Genomic DNA, 19770 nt, shown 5'->3' on the forward strand with positions numbered 1-19770 from the left:
CACATGGACAGACTTAACATGATGAGATAGTAACATGTGGCTGCAGAGGTGACCTTCCAGCAAAACACAGTGACAGCACAATATAAGCACATGTTGAAAGAGTTCAAAATGTGTATACGTCTTTTTTTCCCCTTTCCAACTCCCTAAATAATTTCTTTCTCATTTTGATTTACTCCCATTCAATTCCTAAAAGGTACAGAATACTATTAAAAAGTCATGATAAAGATACATGAGTATTAGGCTATAAACCTGATAGAAGCTCTGTTACCCGACATTTGATATGACTGAATATTTTTAATTTCATTAAATAACTCAGGCAAACTGTTTATCCCCCCTACACAAAAACAAGCACAAAGCCATGAATGAAACCAATATGCAAAACAAGGCAACACTTACAGTACCAAAGCTGAAACAACAAACAAAGATTGATTTCAGAAATCTTGAAATTATCGCAAAAATGTTTACTTGAAAAACAACCACAGCAAAGAAAAAACTGAAGTGAAGAGGGTAAAATTAAGTATGGAAAAAACATATATTAGCCCACACTGAAGCTACATACATTCACTGTATGTTTTAGACAAAAAACAGCATAACAGAGCTACCATTAAGTTACTCTAATTTCTAGTTAGTGCTTCAGAATTCTTCAATGAAGCTCTTGTGCTCAATTAAAAAGAACAACACGAATGTCCCAGTAGAGCCTGGCTAATGTGACTTAAATCACATGCAGGAAATCTATCTGCAGAATATCCTCGGTACATGCTTCTGTCGGTTGTCAAGGCGAAGAAAGAGCCTGAGAGTGAGAGATGTAACGAGAGGGAGGGGAATCGTGAACATTGAATATGAAGGTCATAAAGACAGTGAACAGAAAGAAAGGCGGAGGATGAGATGATGGAGAGGAGAAGGGGAAGGCATAAGATGCAGAGTGGAATATAAATAAAGAGGGCAGAGCGGAGAGATCAGACGCATGCTTCATATTTTGTTCAGTGTCTGGCAGGCAGTAATAGCAATAATGACAACACAAATAGCACTACCTGGGCGCACACACACAATCCCACACTCATCACACACATATCAAAACATTGGAGAGGTTGTGGAAGAGAATTTCAATGACCGCGCTCTTTGCCCATTACCCTAATTTTTACATCACCTCCACTTAAGTCATTTCCTGCCTCGCCTGTTTTTATCTTTTCCTCGCTGTCTCTGTTTTACACCTCATCTCCTCTTCACCTCATCCCTTACTTTGTTCCCCTCTCCTCCAGTTTCCACTGACGTATATTGCAGGTTGTAAATAACTCACTCGCACCCTGAGTGTTAAGTTTGCAGTCTGTCACTCCGCTTGTGCATAATATCTACCTCCTTCATCTGAATCCATTTATCATGTTTTCTTTTCTTTTTCCCCCTCATTTCCACTTTATCCTGCCACAACTCTGGATCATTTTTGCTTAATAGGCCTATTTAAGGCGGTGCAGGTGCTAATTTACATAATTACTGCACACGCATTCACAAATGAGTGCAAACACACTCAATAATTCCCATTCCCCTTTATTGCAAAATGAGCTTTCCAATCCTCACAAACCAACCAGTGAACAACAGCCTAATCTGATTAGTGCAATAGTTCACACACTAGTGACTGGGTTTTAAGGATACTTTCCAAAAAGACGCCTCTCGCAGCAGCAGTACTGCTTTTAAAAATCACACTGATTGGCCCAGGGGGGGCGAGTCAACAGCCAGCATCAGTCATGTGGCACTGAGGTTACAACAAGATTTCTCCCATGGTGATTCCCCACTCATCAAACCTATTTTCACTGTAATTAATCAACAGTCGACAAGAAAACGATAGTTACGGCTGTAACTACGGTTCTATGAGTCCCGGATGACCGCCAGAGGCGGTGCTTTAAGCACTGGATATGTCCGTCGCGCGCATGCGCAGCTCGAGTACCAATAACAACAAAAGTCACCTGTGACCCACGTGACACTATATCAGCCGGTGTTGTCAGAGGATCTGTTCCCAGAATCTTCTCGCGAGCACACAATAATTCTGAGTGACAGGAAACTCTGGCGGTCATCCGGGACTCATAGACAGTAGTTACAGCCGTAACTATCGTTTGATTTCGTCCCTACTGACCGCCAGAGGCGGTGCTTTAAGCACTGGATGACTTATACCAACAATGTCATGAAGAATCTAAGCCCTTGCTTACCACTGGAAGCAGCGGAGCTCGGCAAAAGGACCACGCCCAAAGAATGGGGAGTGGCGACATTGACCTGATGACAACTGGAGAATGTGCCAGAAGACGCCCACGATGCCGCGGCGCAGATGGTCTCCAGGGGCACCACCCTCAGGGCAGCCCAAGATGTTGAGATGCTCCTTGTAGAGTGGCATCTCAGCCCGATGGCAGGGGGCGGCCACTGGCCCCGTAAGCCTGTGAGATGGTATCGACAACCCAGTGGGGCAGCCACAGCCAGGGCACAGCAACTTTGATGTGCCGTACTCCTGAATGTCAAAGCGTGCCAGCTGGGCAGGCTGATTGAAGTGGGTTTGTGGAAGGACCCCGGGCAGGAATGCCACATTTGCCCAAAGGGCAACGCCTGAGAGTCCCACCTCGGGCATGTATCGTTTATGGGGAGGACATGCAACTCCCCGACTCTCTTCCCTGAGGCTATGGCAAGCAGAAATGCTTGGGCAGCCACCTAAGCCAGGGGCTTGAAGGGAGGAGATGATAGGGCATCCGGCAGCAGGGGCAGGTCCCAAGCCGGAGCCCTCCGGGTGCTAGGGGGACGCTGCCGTAAAGCCCCTCTCATAAAGAGGGACACCGACCTGTGGCACCCCGCTGTGGCGCCGTCGACACAGCAAGGTGTTATAATTTGTAATGGCCACACATGCAGAGCACACAGCACCCGCAGTGAAGATGTTCTCTGCATATCATCCTAGTGCTAGGAGTCTAGTACTAGGAGCAGTAATACAACGATATAGCGCTACTGCAATCAAACCCTGTTACCGGGAGCGGGAGCACTGCCCTCACCGGCTGAGTTAAATAATTAAGCTTAACAGCAAGGTGTTAGCCAAGCGGCTGCTGCTAACAATCAAGCGACCAAGTCAGAACACAAATGTTAAGACCAGATAATTAGCATCTCTGAAATAGAAAGTACTTACGGGCAGAAATAGCAGCCACATAAATTCAGAGTAGAGTGAGAACGTCCACTATCTAGAAGGGACTGTTGTCTAAGCAACAACGTACATGCTGTCCCCAAGGAACACGCACATTCTTGCCCCCCAGTTGGGGTAGAAAGTGCGTGAGTGAAAGCTGCACAGCCCGAAGCTCTAGCACGTTGACCTGGAGCGCACCCTCCTGGGGTGACCGCTGACCCTGAATGGTCCTGCCCTGCCGCACTGCACCCCACCCTGAGAGACATGCACCTATGGTGATGGTCTCCTGGCGGGATGGGATGGGATGCCCATCAGGAGATAGGCCCTGCCCCTCCAGCGTGACAGAGAGTGGAGGCAATGCTTGCGACACCCTGACTTCCCTGTGTCTGTGCCACTTGGCGTCCAAGTGAAGGCTGTTCAGCCACATATGCATGGGGCGCAACGGCAGCGGGCCCAGCGGCCGAAGCAGCCGCCAGTCTGCCCAAGGGCCGGAGGAACTGAATATAAGTCACCATCTTGCCCGGCCCACGTGGAAGTAGGCATCCCTCAAGTCCACGGTTGAGAACCACTCCATCTGTGCACGTGCAGTGGTCAGCATATAGAATGGCAGGACCTTCAGGAATCTGTTGATTCCTCTGAGGTCCAAGATCGGGCGAAATCCGCCGACTTTCTTGCTCACGAGAAAGTACGCCGAGTAGAACCCCCTGGGCTAAGCAGAGGGTCTTACTGGCTCGATTGCGTCCTTGGACAGAAGGACGGACAACTCTTGGGCCAGAGCTAGGGCCCCTGCCGGATCGCTGACGACTGTCAATTAGACCCAGCCGAAGGCTAGGGGCCAGAGCTGCGGTCCGTACCCATGGGTTAAGGTGAAAACCACCCAAGGGCCGGAAGTACAGACCGCCCAGTAACTGAGCTGCTGCTGGGAAAGCAGCCGACGACCGCCCCTGGGATTTCAGTGCCCAGCCCCCCGGCCCCTGGAACCCCTTGGGGGGCGCCGGTAAGGCTCTGGGGCATGAGGCCGCCTGGAAGGCGGGCGACCTGGGATACGAAAGTAATTGGGAGGCGGTTGAGTGGGCCGCTAAAACCTCTGCAGACCACCCCTGTAATCCGGCGGCTGAGTGCGGCCCCTGGGCCTGCTGGGAGTGGGCACAGGTCTGCGAAGACCTGAGAGCTGCTGCCTGGTCTGCCTAGCTTGGGCAGCACGCTCCAGTGCCTCCAGGGCAGCGGACCCAATCAGCTCCCCTGGCTCGACTGGTATTCTACGGAGGACTGTCCTACATGCCTCCGTTAGTGGTGACTGGACCAGCCAAACCTGGTGACGAGTCTGTACCAGCGACAAGGCGTCCTCATACAGAGGTGCGTCAGCCGAAGGAGGTGCGCCAACCGAAGGAGGGGTGTCAACCGAAGGGGGGGGGGGGGGTCAGGCAGCCCGCTACCAGCCCCTACACCAGGCCCAGGCTGAAGGGCCAAGAGGCGACTTCATCATGCCCCTATCGGCAGCTAGCCGATCCACTTTAGAGGACAGCCTGTTTCTAGTCCTTCTATTGGGGGGAGCACCCATAGCCATTGCTCCCTCAAGTCGCCGAGAACGGCCAAATTGATCTGGAGGAGGATGTGACAAGGAGAGGTGTCTGTTGACTGCTGCCAGACGTTCCACCTCAGTGATTCTAGCTACTCTGAGCGCCCGAGGCAGGCAGCTACAACTCATGCAGGCGTTTACCGTGAGAACCTCCCTCAGATGCTCGAATTTTGTCCCAACTGACCGCCAGAGGCCGAGGCAGAAGGGGCAGCAGTCGTGGCCGTCCTCGGGCTCAAGAGAAGCCATACAGGCGCTTCATGAATGAGCCATTCTGTAGGTAGCCAGATGCAGCGTAGCCGGGAGCGGGTGCGGGAACACAGCCTTTACCAGCTACCTACTTAATGGAAAGAGTAGAGCGTTGCTGCTACTCGCCGAACAGAAAGAGGGATGTAATTACACCCACGTTACCCGGCAGAGGGAGCGGGAGCGAGAGCACTGCCTTCACCTGGCTGGATTATTAAACACAGCAGTTCAGCGTATACCAGGAGCGGGGGCGAGAACACTGCCTTCACTGGTTGAGTTAGAGACGAATGCCAGATGCAGCGTAACCGGGAGCGGGTGCGGGAACACAGCCTTCACCGGCTACCTGCTTAACGGAAAAACGAGGCCGTTTGGCGTCTACCAGGAGCGGGGGCGAGAACTGCCTTCACTGGTTGAGTTAGAGACGAATGCCAGATGCAGCGTAACCGGGAGCGGGTGCGGGAACACAGCCTTCACCAGCTACCCGCTGAACGGGAAGAGTAGAGCGGTGCTGCTACTCGACGAACAGAAAAAGGGATGTAGCTACATCCACATTACCGGCAGAGGGAGCAGGAGCGAGAGCACTGCCTTTACCTAGCTGGGTAAAATAAAGAAGCTTAACAGTACACGCAAGATGTTAGCTGAGCGGCTGCTGCTAACGATCAAGCGAGATCAAGTCAAATAACACATGTTTAAGACCAGATAACTAGCTTCTAAAGAAGAGAACAGCACAGAGCCATAGTTACAGCAGTAACCATGGCCAGTGCTCACACGGCATATAACCGTAGTTACAGTAGTAACTATGGCCAGTACTTACACAGCATAGAGCCGTAGCTACGGTATTGACTATGGCCAGTAGTTGCACGGCTTGGAACCGTAGTTACAGTAGTAACTATGGCCAGTACTTACGGCTTAGGCCCGTAGTTACAGTAGTAACTATGGCCAGAACTTACACAGCATAGAGCCGTAGTTACGGTATTGACTATGGCCAGTACTTACGCGGCTTGGAACCGTAGTTACAGTAGTAACTGTGGCCAGTGCCTAAAAGTGTCAGCCAAACGGCTGCACACTAGATAATATAATATTGGGAGGATGAAATCCTCTTTAATGGCCACACATGCAGAACACACTGCACCCGCAGTGAAGATGTTCTCTGCATATCATCCTAGTGCTAGGAGTCTAGTACTAGGAGCAGTAATACAACAATATAGCGCTACTGCAATCAAACCCTGTTACCGGGAGCGGGAGCACTGCCCTCACCGGCTGAGTTAAATAATTAACAGGGTTCATACACTTTTTCACCAATGATTTTCAATGACTTCTCCATGACCTTTCAATGACCTTTACCTAATTTTCCATGACCAAAAAAAAATTATTATTTTATTTTAACATGGAACAGGAAAATAAGGTCTGCATATGAAACATGTTGTGCCTATCTAAAACAAATCAAATAGTAGGCTTACTAGCTTCTACACGCTAAAGCAACTGTAGTCAGGGATGCAAACTCAGGTATGAAAAAGGTGACAACGACCCGAGCCCCCGACCCCACGGAATATCGGCTTTAAAATTAGGAATAACAGAGGATTTTAGCAGTCAGAACAACTAAAGCAGCAGTGTCAATAATAACAGAAACGCCAAAGAGTCACATATAATAGAAATTTTCAGTTTATAATTTTGGCAGCACTGTTGAGCATTTTGAAAATGTATTTTCATGCCTCTGTGCAAGGCTTAGTCTTTCTATCTGTATAGCCACTGGTGTAAAGTAACTAAGTTCATAAACTCAACAAGTACTATACGTGGGTACAATTTTGAGATACTTGTACTTTATTAAGTATTTCAATGTTTTGCTACTATGTTCTTCTACTCCTCTACAATTCAGAGGTAAAAGGTGTACTTTTACTCCACTACATGTATTTAATTTTACTCAAGTACAATATCTGAGTAATTTTACTTTTACTCAAGTACAAGATTTGAGTACTTCTACTTTTACTCAAGTACAACATCTGAGTACTTCTACTTTTATTAAGTACAATATATGAGTACTTCTACTAAAGTACAAGATCTGAGTACTTACTCTAGTACAATATCTATACTTATACCACCTCTGTTTATAGCCTATGAAAAAAACTATTAGAAAACGAAGGCTAAAGCTAACGTTAGCAGATAGTGACGATTCCTTAAATAATATTGCGACAGAAAAACGTTTCAGTTCACATCGCGCTCTGCCGCTCTGCTCTGAACACCTGAACGGCCTTTCTAACAGCTGTTCACCAGCGGCTCAGTCTGTGCCACAGTGACTCCGCACAGTTAACGAACGCACCGTAGATAATGTAGCTGACCCTCATCCCGGAGCAGCAGAGATCAGCCGACCCGACAGGCAGGAAGACTCGAGCACACAGCTCGCGCTTCATATATTAAAAAATAACACCATGCGCGTCATGATGGCACATAACAGCTCGCGACCGCAGATTATTTCAGCGATTAGATAAAATGTAAATTATATTTGACGCAACTTTAGTTACATTTCCATGACTTTTCCAAAACTTTGGGAAAAATATTGTTTTCCATAACTTTTCCAGGGCCTGGAATTTGCATTTTGAATTTCCATGACTTTGCCAGGTTTTCAATGACCGTACGAACCCTGAATTAAGCTTAACAGCAAGGTGTTAGCCAAGCGGCTGCTGCTAACAATCAAGCGACCAAGTCAGAACACAAATGTTAAGACCAGATAATTAGCTTCTATGAAATAGAAAGTACTTACCTTACGGCCCGTCCACACTACAGCTTCGACAGCTTCAAAAACGGTTTCCAATGCGTCTGCCCATTCACTTTGAATGGGGTGACGTCACGTTGCCTCGCTTTTCGCCGAACTGAATTGTGGGTAGCATAGCGGTCCGTCTCCGGCGTCTCCGGCCGGAGACGGCGGAGACGGACCGCTATGCTACCCACAATTCCAGCGCCAGCCAATTCCAGCGCCAGCCAATTCCAGCGCCAGCCAATTCCAGCACCAGCCAATTCCAGCGCCAGCCAATCAAATCCCGTTTCTGAAAATCTGACAGCTCAAGCCCTAGCCAATCAAACCGCGTCTAAGCTGGGAGACATATCCCGCCGTTCATTTCTATATTTCAAAAAAAGATGGAGGAGAAACTAATTATCGCCATAGTAAATCACCCGGTTTTGTATGACCAGACCCAGTGACGCACACTAAATGGCTTCCTGCGAGACAATGTATACACTTTATGCAACCTTGCACACACACGTGTTACCCTTCTTGCCCTTCTTACCCTTGCTACAACACCGGCATCCATTTTAGCAATAGTGGAGAAGAACCTGTTTTTTTTGCTTTGTATGTCCGGGGCGGGACATTCATGTGATTGGTTGTTGGTCGCGGTGCTCGAATAAAATCCCCAAGCTTCAGACACGCCCAGCTCCAATCTTTTTTTGTAGCTGTAGTGTGGGCATCTAAACGAAAAACGGGTTTAAAATATGACACTCTGGGCTTTCCATACTAAATTGAATGCGGGACGCAGCCAAAGCTGGGACTCAAATGCTAATGATAGCTCGGACACAACGCCACAAGCAGAACTTTCAAAAGAGCATAAGGGCAACTTTATGGGAGAGGAAGCGGGAACACTGAATGCTGTAGGCTACAAAAATGTAGCCACGGTACTCTCGCGCAGTGAGAAGATGAAAGGAACAGATCCTCTGACGACCAGCCGGTGTCACGTGGGTCACAGGTGACTTTGTTGTTATTGGTACTCGAGCTGCGCATGCGCACGATGGACATATCCAGTGCTTAAAGCACCGCCTCTGGCGGTCAGTAGGGACGAAATAGAACTCATCTTTTCCAGCAAGTGGAATACGTTTCATTACACTGCTGTAATTGGACTGGTTATTCTTTTTCAACTTTTTCATCAAGATACAAGTCCATCTATCACACAGATACAGTAAACTAATGGCCTCCATATAATACAGAAAACTGTAAATAAGAGACAACATTTTTTTTTAACTATAGAAGTGACTCAGGTTATTCGATCACATACTGGTGCAAAATAGTTTGTTTATATTTAAAGGTCCATGTCATGGCCATTTCTACTGATCATAATTCCATTGTTGAGGTATACTAAAATAGATTTATATTGTGCAATTTTCCAAAATCACATTGGTTTCTCATACAGCATCTCTGTATAGTATGTGTATTCATTCTCTGTCCTAAACGGCTTGTTGGAGCTCCTGCCCCCCCCCCCCCCCCCCCCCTCCCTGTGAGCCCAGTGGCCGCCTGCGAGACAGTGAGACACAGCGAAACCCAGCCCGAAACACACACACACCCCCGCTGCCTGGCTGGGAGTTTGTGTGTGTGCCCAGGCTGAGTTCCGCGGTGTCTCGCCGACCCCACACCAGTGAGCCAGCTCACAGTGTCCCGCTCCTCGCAGCAGCGAGCCTCGCAACGTCCCGCCGAGTGTGTGTGTGTGTGTGTGAGGAACTCCATGGAATGGTCCAAACGTAACTATAACGTCACTATATCCGAAATACGTCACTATACCCAAGTAAACAATGGAAAAAGAGAAATCTCCAACGAGGCGTTCTGGGGCAGCAGACAGGTATTTTCTGTGTTAGAGTTTTACTCGCTACAGGGTGTACTTTGAGGGTTTGAGGGAAAAAAGCTACATAACATACAAGGGGACGGGTAATAACCAGAAAAGCATGACATGGGACCTTCAACTTGCAGTCTGATCTGAATAGTCTTTGCTTTTAATGTCTTGATTTTTGTAACCAATTTGCTAAGTATGGACCACTTGAAATCTCTAGTCTCAGAGATTTCAGAGCTGATGTATTTATTGTGATCAGTTGCACGATATCATCCCCGAAACAGTAAAATGTTCAGGAACAGTAGACAGTATGCTTGAGATAATGTTTGTCGCAGGATTCAGTTTAAGTTGGATGTTGCACTGTTGCCTTTACTAATTCAGAGAACAGTTCAAATTGGGCCAGCAGTACTCTCTGTCTCCATCCGTTCCAAAGGGTAGATTGGCAGTATCACACTCGCAAACAGACGCAATATGTTTCTCTTTACTCTTTCCATTCATTATTTCTCTTGCTTTTCTTTCTGTTTGTGTTCCTTCCATATGTCCCTGTATTTCCAACCTTTATACTTCACTCTCTCTTCCTTCCCTCTCTGTCTCTGTGTCATTCACACTTTTTCTCTCTCTGTGTGTGTGTCGGTCTCTGTGCCAGACAGTAGCAGTAGGGGGTATGTCTGTTGAAGGCGAACTGATTGTGTAAACTGCCAAAGACACACACATCTATTATTAATGCCTGTAAAATACCAGGGGTCTGTTCGCGATGCTTGTGCAAATGCACGTAAGGGCACATAGGAGTGCACACAAAGGAGGATAGGTGCGAAAACAAAAGCTAAATCTATATATCTGTCAGTCAGTCTCACTCGTCTTGTTTTCTCCTCAGGTGTTTTAGTGCAGCTTTTCTCTGACGCCGCCCTAGTGGAGGCTGTAGGCATGGCGGCTTGAAGCCCCCATAGCCCCGCCCCTCCGACAGAGGAAGGCTGCAGAGCTGTGTGTCATGCCCCTCCACACCCACCCTCCCGGGGGCATTGGCCTGCCACCACCCAGCTCTTCCACCCACCACCTGACCAGACCGGGTGAGTCAACAACAAAAGATGAGGAATGATGAAAAACAGTCGAGAAGATGAGAAAAGAGGGCTCTGTTCCTACTCAACTCTGCTCTATTTTACTCCCTGCTATTGTAGTCCTAACTACACATGTGAAGAGGAGCACTATCTGTTTTGACAGCTGCTAATGTTAGCATGCTCAGACCCACACACACACACACACACACACACACACACACACACACACACACACACACACGCACGCGCACACGCACGCACACACACACACACACACACACACACACACACACACACACACACACACACACACACACACACACACACACACACACACACACACACACACACACACACACACACACACACACACACACACACACACACACACACACACAGGGTGAGGTCATTGAGCTTGCTGTGCCAAGTCCTCCAGTGAAATGCCACATTAGCCCGCAGTCTATAGACACAAAGCAGCGTGGGTGGAGAATGATGGGGGAGATACCTGCAGGTTATTTGTCTGCATTTCCTTCCTGTTCTGAAACATTTCAGCTTCTTTGCTTCCCTTTCCCTTCTCCTGTCCTCTCTCCCCTCCCTTATATTCTTCTCTTCCCCCTTCTTTCCCTCTGTTTCTGATATTATGTCCGCTTTGCTCCCCTGTTTTCCCCTCTTTCCTCCCCCATATACTCTCTCTCCACCTGTCTTATACCGGGGATATGTTCAGTCAAAAGAAAATTCATTCGGAAGTCGGGTGGCATAGCAACAGATACGACAGCTATGTGCGTGTGTGTTGTGGATTGGACATTGGAGTGGATGGATGCTGCTCTCTGAGACACTCCCTCAGCTAATGGGCAAACATGAAAGCCCCATTCTGCATCCTCTCCTCTCTTGTTGTACTTTAATATAACCCAGGCAGGACACATGCTGCGGTCCCTGCAGGGAATAAATGGCTTTACATAAAAAGAGATCATGAAAATGAGGATGTTTGTCTTCCTGTTGGAGGGGTACTATTGTTCTAGAGGTGTCTGGTTAAAACGCCCCCAAGAAGCACTGTGTAACACCGGAGACAGTAAATAACAGGGCAACACTATCCGTCAGACCCTCCACACACCCACACAGTATCCAAGTCGATACACCCCGCCCTCTGGGCGGCTGGGTCTCCCTCCATGTTTATCCCAACACCTCTTCTACCTTTTCTTCAGCCTTCCATCGATCTCTGCATGACACTCAGTTCAATAAAACACAACAACGTGTTCCGGCTAAGACTCCCTTTCTCACTTCATAACGTTTTATCAACATACATTTCATATTAACAGTATTTCCAAAGCCTTTAAGGAAGAAGAATTTGAAATATTCTATTTTCTGTCTCTCTCTTCCATGCAATTACATTCTTGGCATGAATTTGAAACCATATTGCCAGAATAGTCTCGCTCACTTAGTCCAATTCACACACTGTCATAAACACACACTGAGTGCCACCGGGCCGATTTCAGCCGTCGATAGATGTCTGGCCGTCGATGAGTGTCCTGTCGCCCTACTCAGATTGGTGTGTCCCGCACCGTCATGTCTTTGGCCGACAACTTCCGAGGCTGTCGGCAAAAGGCCGTCGGCCAAATAAATCACTCTGATTGGCTGTTCAGCTTAGCGAATCAGTGTATGAGAAGCGAAACGGAAGTGAAGAAGGCACACACAGAATTTTTTTCATTTTCCAGTACCGCACTTAACATGTTTTGGATTATAAGTCATTATGTGAAACAGTCTGTGAAACAGTCTGTGATGGACGAGAGTGAAAATGGAACGCACGCTATTTGTTGTTTGTATATATCACGCTGTCTGTCTTCCGGTTGCCTCTTTTGAATTAAGAATACACACTACCGCCACCTGCTGGTAAGGAGAGTTATTGCCACTCACGCATGCGCAGTGCGTACGTGCTACTTGGCCGTCGGCTGAAGTCTTTGTGGTGTGTTCCAGTGCGACTTTTTGGCCAAGACACAGGAGACGTGAGGCGACACAACAATCGGGTCTGTCGGGACGTGTTCTTTGGTGTTCTTTGTCAGATTCATTAGGAACAGAGAAAATACAAGAGTTAAAATCATCAAAGATGCCTCTGATGAAGTTCTTTTAGAAAAGGAATGTGTTTCAATTCAGTATTTGGATAATATATTTCAAACTTTTGAGTGTTTCAAAGTCAAAGTGTGCTTTCCTCAGTGGCACTAAAGTAAAACGATTTCCGTGTGACAGAAACAGATCAACTAGAAAGATAGAAGAAGTAGAAGTATTCTTCAGTGTCAGCTGGTGTGGTCCATATTTCAGCTAATGGCCATACAACTATGATGAAATGTGGCAACCTGCATGAGACAGAAAGGGATTTTTCATTTCTTTTACAGGATGCTTTTTGGGTGTTCAAATCCAGTTTTAAAATGTTGTGGCTCCAGGTAAAAAAATGTTGTGTCAAATGATCAATACATGATTTTCCATCTCAGATTATCGCGTTGTTCTGTTGTCACTCAAAACAAATCTATTCGTCTTGGGGTTTATAGTGGAAAGATGGTTTTATAATAAAGAAGATGTGCATGGCATCAAGACAAGATCTCATTAAAAAGAGGTTTTTTTTTTCATTCACATATTCCAGAAATATTCAAGCTTGCAAGGGTATGAAACTGGCACCCAAAGATCCCTGAACGTTGTCAGGTCTTAGAGCTTGAAAGTGACATAACGCCACAAGAAAGACAATAAGTGCTTTTAAAAGAAAGCGCAAAGAAGAAAGTGGGAATGCAAAATGTGAGTGACAGAAAGATTAAGAGAGATGAAGCGAGGAAAAGATGGAAACAGTGGGGAGTCGAGAGGAGGAGGAGGAGGAGGAGAGACGTGAGATGAAAAGGGCGTAGTGGAAAAAGAGAAGACAGTGGAGAAGAAGAAAGGCAGAAGGAGGAGAGGTGAGAGAGAAGAACAGGAAGGTCTACGAGAGACACGGAGACCATATGGTGCCTTCAGGCCTTCAAGATCTCATCTGACGCCACACACACGGCATGATCTCACTCCTATTCACACATAAACACACTGCAGCTTATCTGGTCGCACTGCGTGTGTGTTTATGCACCTGCTGCAGTCCCAAACAGAGCCGGAAATTAACTGACCACATAATCAAAAGAGTGGCGGAGAAAGTGTGAGGATGTGGCTTTGAATAGACAGCTAATACACAGACTGAGGAGAAAACATTTGGTTTGGAATGGAGCCATGATACAGTGACTTGGGTTGCAGCCTTATACTTGGGAATAAAGGTGTAATCAGGGTTGGGAGGGTTACTTTAAAAATGTAATAATAATAATAATAATAATAATAATAATGGGTTTCATTTATAAAACACTTCATATTTGATTTCAAATCCCGAAGTGCTACACGCAGGGAGCATGAACAGTATAAATAAACATTACACAACACGGTAGAATTAATAAAAAGCAATAAAAACAAACAATAGAAATAAAATAAAATGGTGGTAAAAAGGTCTAGGCAAAGGCTCTATTGAAAAGATGGGTTTTGAGGCCTTTTTTAAAAGCCTCCACGGTCTGTGGTGCTCTCATGTGGTCAGGGAGAGCATTCCACAGACTGGGAGCAGCCGAGCAGAAGGCCCGGTCTCCCATAGTACGGAACTTAGTCCTGGGGGGTTTGAGGAAGTTGGAGTTGCTGGAGCGGGTGGTCTGCAAGGAGGTATGGGGGATGAGGAGTTCCTTGAGGTAGGGAGGGGCAGTTCCATGGACACACTGGTGGGTGAGGACGGAGACCTTGAATTCGATTCTCAGTTCCACGGGGAGCCAGTGTAGTGCAGTGTAATCTGTTACAATAACTAGTTACATGTCAAAGAAATGGAACCAGTAACCTAATCTGAATATCAAAATATTAAAATAATGGAACCTATTTACTTCCAGTTACTTTTGGATTACCTCAATATCAAATGCAATGCAAATAAAAACGAGAAAATAAAAAACAATATGTTTTTTACTTAAGTGTTTGTAACAATGAAACCTTAAGAAGAAACGAAGATTCTTCATATCAAAATGTAGTAACAGTATTAGTTTACAAATGCTGTTTGAGCTGAATCAAAAGCAAACTATATTTGTGTTTAATAAATCACATCCCCACCTACTGCATTAAAAAAGAAATGTATTTAAAATAAAGAGGAATTAAAATAGCATGAATAAAAACCATAAGAAACATTCTCTCAGTACGCCTACCTATAATATATCGATCTTTATCTAAAAATGTTTTGTATGTTCTAGTTCTAGTACTTTCTTTTTATATGTAACATTAATGTGATTCGTTTTTAAAAAAAATGTAATTATACAGTTACCTTTTTTAAATCTTGTTTAATGTAATCCGTTACTCCCTAAACCTTCTGTGTAATGCAAAGCAGTGACTAAAGACGAAGCGTTTGGTTTGGAACAGAGCCACATTAGAGAGGGCTAGCAGTGTGTCTGCCTGCAGCAGCTATCAGGCTGCTAATTCATTGGAAACATTCTCAGTTTAACAAGCTAGTTTGATTAAAGTCCATGGTCTGCCCTGAGAAGGTACCAACGAACAGATTTAGCTGGTTGAATTTCTCAACCCTGCAGGGATGTTGGGTTTGGCCTGAGCCCGCAGCAGTGTGACAATGTGTGTGTGTGTGTGTGTGTGTGTGTGTGTGTGTGTGTGTGTGTGTGTGTGTGTGTGTGTGTGTGTGTGTGTGTGTGAGTGTGTGTGTGTGTGTGTGTGTGTGTGTGGCATTAGGTTTGGACTGCAGCCTGATCTCTTAGTGCCTGAGTGCAACATGAGACTCAGAGTTAAATAGAAACTGGAATGACAGCTTGTTGGCGAGCTATCCAAAGCATCTGGCCAATTCAAGTATGTAATCGTTATTTTAATGTGATTGAAAGTTGTTCCAAGAAGTGGCACTCTTGTTAAATATTCAAAAAAAAACTTTTGACAAGAAGGGTTCTCCATTGAGGGACGACTTTTACATTTTTGGTGCAAACATTTATTTTTGTCCTCTCTCATACGCTGGTTTATAGCATTGATCTTTCTAGGAAAACAGACATATTATATGAAATCACCATTTGACCCTTGACCTCCTTACTGGAGCTGGCTTGTTATGTTTCCTGATCCAGGAATTAACATATAATTTGTGGTTGCGTCAGGCAGGAATGAAAAGATTGCTGCAGATGAAGCGACCTTGAACTAGATCAGCGGGAGACAACACAGCAGATATTTGTGTGCACATGCCTGTAAGCATGTTTGTTTTGCCATCTCTTTTGACCACGGTTTAGTTTGGTGCAGGTACAACAGGAAGGTGCCAGATGAAACACATAAACACAAGGTACTGCCCTCCTGCCAAAGGACATTGGCAGCGATACATCTGGATAATCCCTTGCATCACAAACACCTCTACACTTTAGCACTTGTAAAATGATACTGATAATATAGCATTACAAATCTAAGCAAGGGCGGTATGGATCGAGCATGTGGCTGATAAGCAAGCATGGACCGTTCCTGAGAAAAATAGTACTTTTCTCCAACAGGTAATAATAGAAAATCGCTAATAATGGTCCTGCCAAGTGAGAACTCAAGGACTGTAAAACCACACCTATCAATATATCTATCCATTCAGCTACACAAATGTGGTTCACAGAAGATAATACAAAAAAAACTCAGGAAACCATGCAAATGAAACAACAATATGACAACGGTCTCACAATATTGTGTGTATGTGTCTGTCGGAGCACTTTGGATCAATACCATCTGCCACTCAATCCCTTCTCAGGAATGAGTGGGCATGAATTACGACTTGTTACTAATCCAAGACAGAATGTATTTTATTCTAGTACCAATGATGCGGATTTGACATCAAAAGCTGAGCGTCCTTCATTTTCTCTCCAAATTCTGAATGCCTGAGGCCCAGTTGAGTGGTCAGTGGAAAGCGATGGAGATGCTGTTACAGTGAAATATATAGCTGTGGGTTTTCTGAAACTGAAATCGTGCTTTATTGATGATTTGTTTTCCATTATTTATTTTCCCTTTATCTCTCCCTCTCTCTGTCACTCTCGCAAATGAATAGCCACTATCATGGCATAATGTCATTGCATGTCAAACTCTGTTTGGTTACTTTAGTTTGGTAAATGAAATAATGTTTGAACTTGTAGTAGTTCACTGTAGTTGCTGTCATAAGTCATTTGTAGACTAAGTGGCACATTTGTACTTTGTAGAGAAATGTAGACACAAGTTGGAAGGGAGCACAATAAACCTGATGAGTTTGAATTTGAGTTGATTATGAGTTAATTTTCAATTGATAATTAGCTCACAATAAGTTCACTTTAGTTACTCACACAACTTGACACAAGCCATGGGTTCAGGTCCGGACTTATAAGTCCGGACCTGAACCTGAACCTCTGGACTTGAGTCCGGACCTGAACCTGAATGTGAGTCCAGGTACGCAGCACTACAGATCAGCCTACATTTCACCCACTCACCCCTCCAAGACATACCGATGCAAAATACATCATGAGAGAAAAGGACAGGGGTGACACAGAGAGAGAGAGAGGGGTGTGGGAAAGAAATGGAGGATAAGAGAGGGACACGTAGACGGGAGAAAGACATACATTGTGTGTTGGAAGCGATGCCAAATGGGGTTAAAACTACGACAGTCTCTCCTTTTCATCCAAGCAGGAGTAGAGCCTAAACCCCTACACGCTCTCCCTGCTTATCCTCAACTGCTGTACCCGTGTGTGTGTATGACGAATACTTCCTGTGTGTGAGAAAGCTATTAAGTGCCTGAGAGTCAAGCAGAAAGCTTGTGTGCGTGAGGGGAAAGAGATAATGGGGGTTAAATGAGGGGATTTGATGTGAACCTAAATCTTCTCTCATTATGTCACCTTTCTTCTTTCTCATGTCGTCTATAGCCCTTGGTTGCTAGGGTAACACAGCATTACCTTGTCAGTGTTGAAGTCATGCGGTGGCGCTGCTTGGACCTTGGTATTATATGTGTGTGAGTTTTCTTCTATGCCTCTTATACTGAGCCTTACCAAGAAAAGCCATGGATAAAGTGAGACGCTGTTAGTGTATGAGAGCCAAACACAAGCATTCAAAGCGATCACACACACACTCACTCACTCACATACACACACACACTGTGCACACGCTTGCTGACTATTTTCCATCTGCTAACTACGAGGTCTCTGGTTACAGATCTGTAACAGCCTCTGACAAATTACATACACACACTTGCTGTAAAAGGACAGGCTACACAGCGTGTTGACATATTATAGATGGTATCAGATATTGCAAATTATCATTTTGTAGATACTGCTGCTCGTGGCTGTCTCTGCAACTCAAAGCGTTGAAGGGCTGATTACATCATGTCTTCACTCACACAATACCTTCGAAGTCATGAACTAAAACACTTCAATACTGCCATTCTGGATCCTTAACTGTGATCATGATGCATTCAATATATAATAATTAAAAGAAACAAATGATGTACAGTATATTTGAAACATTATGCCATTAACTTTGCTAATACTGAAGGAACTAGTTGAACTTGAGGAAAATCAACAGGTGTGCAGGTCACCTTTTAATGCTTTATTTTATTCACAATATTTTGAATTGTATAGTCCCTTAAATGGTCTGAATGCTAACAAACAAGTTAAATAAGCATCTTCACTGTTTCGTGCTTTAACTAAATAATTATTGTCCCATGATGAGTCTACAAAAAGTCAGAAGATACTAGTAAAAGATGCTTAATAAATAAGCCATAAATTAAGAACCATCAAATAAGTTTGACATATTAATCAATTATTTGAGCAATACTTATGACTTCAAGACAACAGTTCACACTAAATATTCAGCCTTTTTATCTACATGTGAACGGAGGCATACTGTAAAGTTGTATCAGGAAACGTAGCTGGTATTAGGAGTCAAATCTCCACTCTCTGGGTCCTGCAGAGCTCCATGTGAAACATTAAAGCGTACGGAGGCACTGAGTGTGTTGCAGTGAGTGTGATGCAGAGGGGACAGCTGGTTGCTCTGGTAATAGGATAGCAGTGTGTCTGTCGCCTGCATGGAAACAGCTCAGCCCCTGGTAACATGTAACTGAGCTCAGTAGTGGATGGGCCTGCGGTGGTGACATCATAGCCGGGTCAAGTGTCACCCAGGGGCCCCTAGATATAAACTTACAGACAGCTGAGGCCCTAGAGGTGTCAAGCAGTGTTGCCTAGGAGACGGTGTCAAACATCACTACAGTTACAGGAGTCATATGACTCTTCATATGCTGATGTTGGTGACAAACTGTTAAAATAACACAATGACAGCACAGCAGTGTGGATTTGTGTGTTCAGCATACTACTATAATGCTGCAACTTAGTGCAGATAAATGTAAAAAGGCTGAAAGCACTACAAGACACTTGTGAAATGTGCAATTGGATAGGAATAAAAGAGGTTAGAAAGATATTTCAGTATCAAGATAAATCGAACAATGTTTTTGCTTTAAAAGTCAAATATATAGGGCAAAGAAAGCAAATGTCTAAATGTTCCAAAATGTAATCTGAGCCAGTTTATTATCAAAATGACTTTATCTTGGATTGCTGTACATTTCTCACAACTTTCTCTTCTGAATACTAGTTGGTGGTGTTGGGAGTCTACTGGGCAATACTGTGCGCTCCAGAAGTCTTGCCTCAATCAAACAGGAACATCGTGTTGTATTTTAATGCTGCATGTCTTAGTTAGTTTCCCATCGTTTAAAGCATTGCCAGTCTACATTTACCCAAAATGTCAGCACTTGTATGGCATGTGTTTGGGGAATCTTGTAAAAAATGCAGTCTGTTTGGACTGAATTAAACTGCACAGACCCACTTAAACTTATTTGTACTGAACCTCCCTATCTTACTCTGACTGCGGCTGAATGTTTTCCTTCTGGTTTGGCTGCGTGTAGCGGTACAGCAGAGAGGATTTGGAGCAGCTAAAATAAGCCAAAACAACAACTACCTCCTCCACCACCGGAGCAGCTAAAACCACTCCTAAAAGTTGGAAGATGGAGGGGCTGAGGGGGAGTTATAATGTAAAGTAGGAGAGGGAGAAGAGAGAAGAGGGTGAGGGGAGTTCAAGTAAACCATTGCAAAATAAAGGCCATTACAGAGA

General features: G+C 45.2%; 2 protein-coding genes across 2 annotated transcripts in view; one reads left to right on the forward strand and one right to left on the reverse strand.

Annotated features, from left to right (window-relative positions):
- The window catches only part of cacna2d4a (calcium channel, voltage-dependent, alpha 2/delta subunit 4a), a 110806-nt gene that overhangs the window by 37463 nt on the left and 53573 nt on the right, over positions 1-19770 (reverse strand). The window lies entirely within an intron of this gene.
- Positions 1-19770, forward strand: part of lrtm2a (leucine-rich repeats and transmembrane domains 2a) — a 33767-nt gene that overhangs the window by 3405 nt on the left and 10592 nt on the right. Inside the window, 1 exon segment of the mRNA XM_034074965.2 lies at positions 10428-10620. Within this exon segment, the coding sequence (XP_033930856.1) occupies positions 10542-10620 (79 nt within the window). The 5' untranslated portion in view covers positions 10428-10541.

This window comes from Pseudochaenichthys georgianus, chromosome 23 (genome assembly GCF_902827115.2).
Source record: "Pseudochaenichthys georgianus chromosome 23, fPseGeo1.2, whole genome shotgun sequence".
Lineage (NCBI taxonomy): Eukaryota > Metazoa > Chordata > Actinopteri > Perciformes > Channichthyidae > Pseudochaenichthys > Pseudochaenichthys georgianus.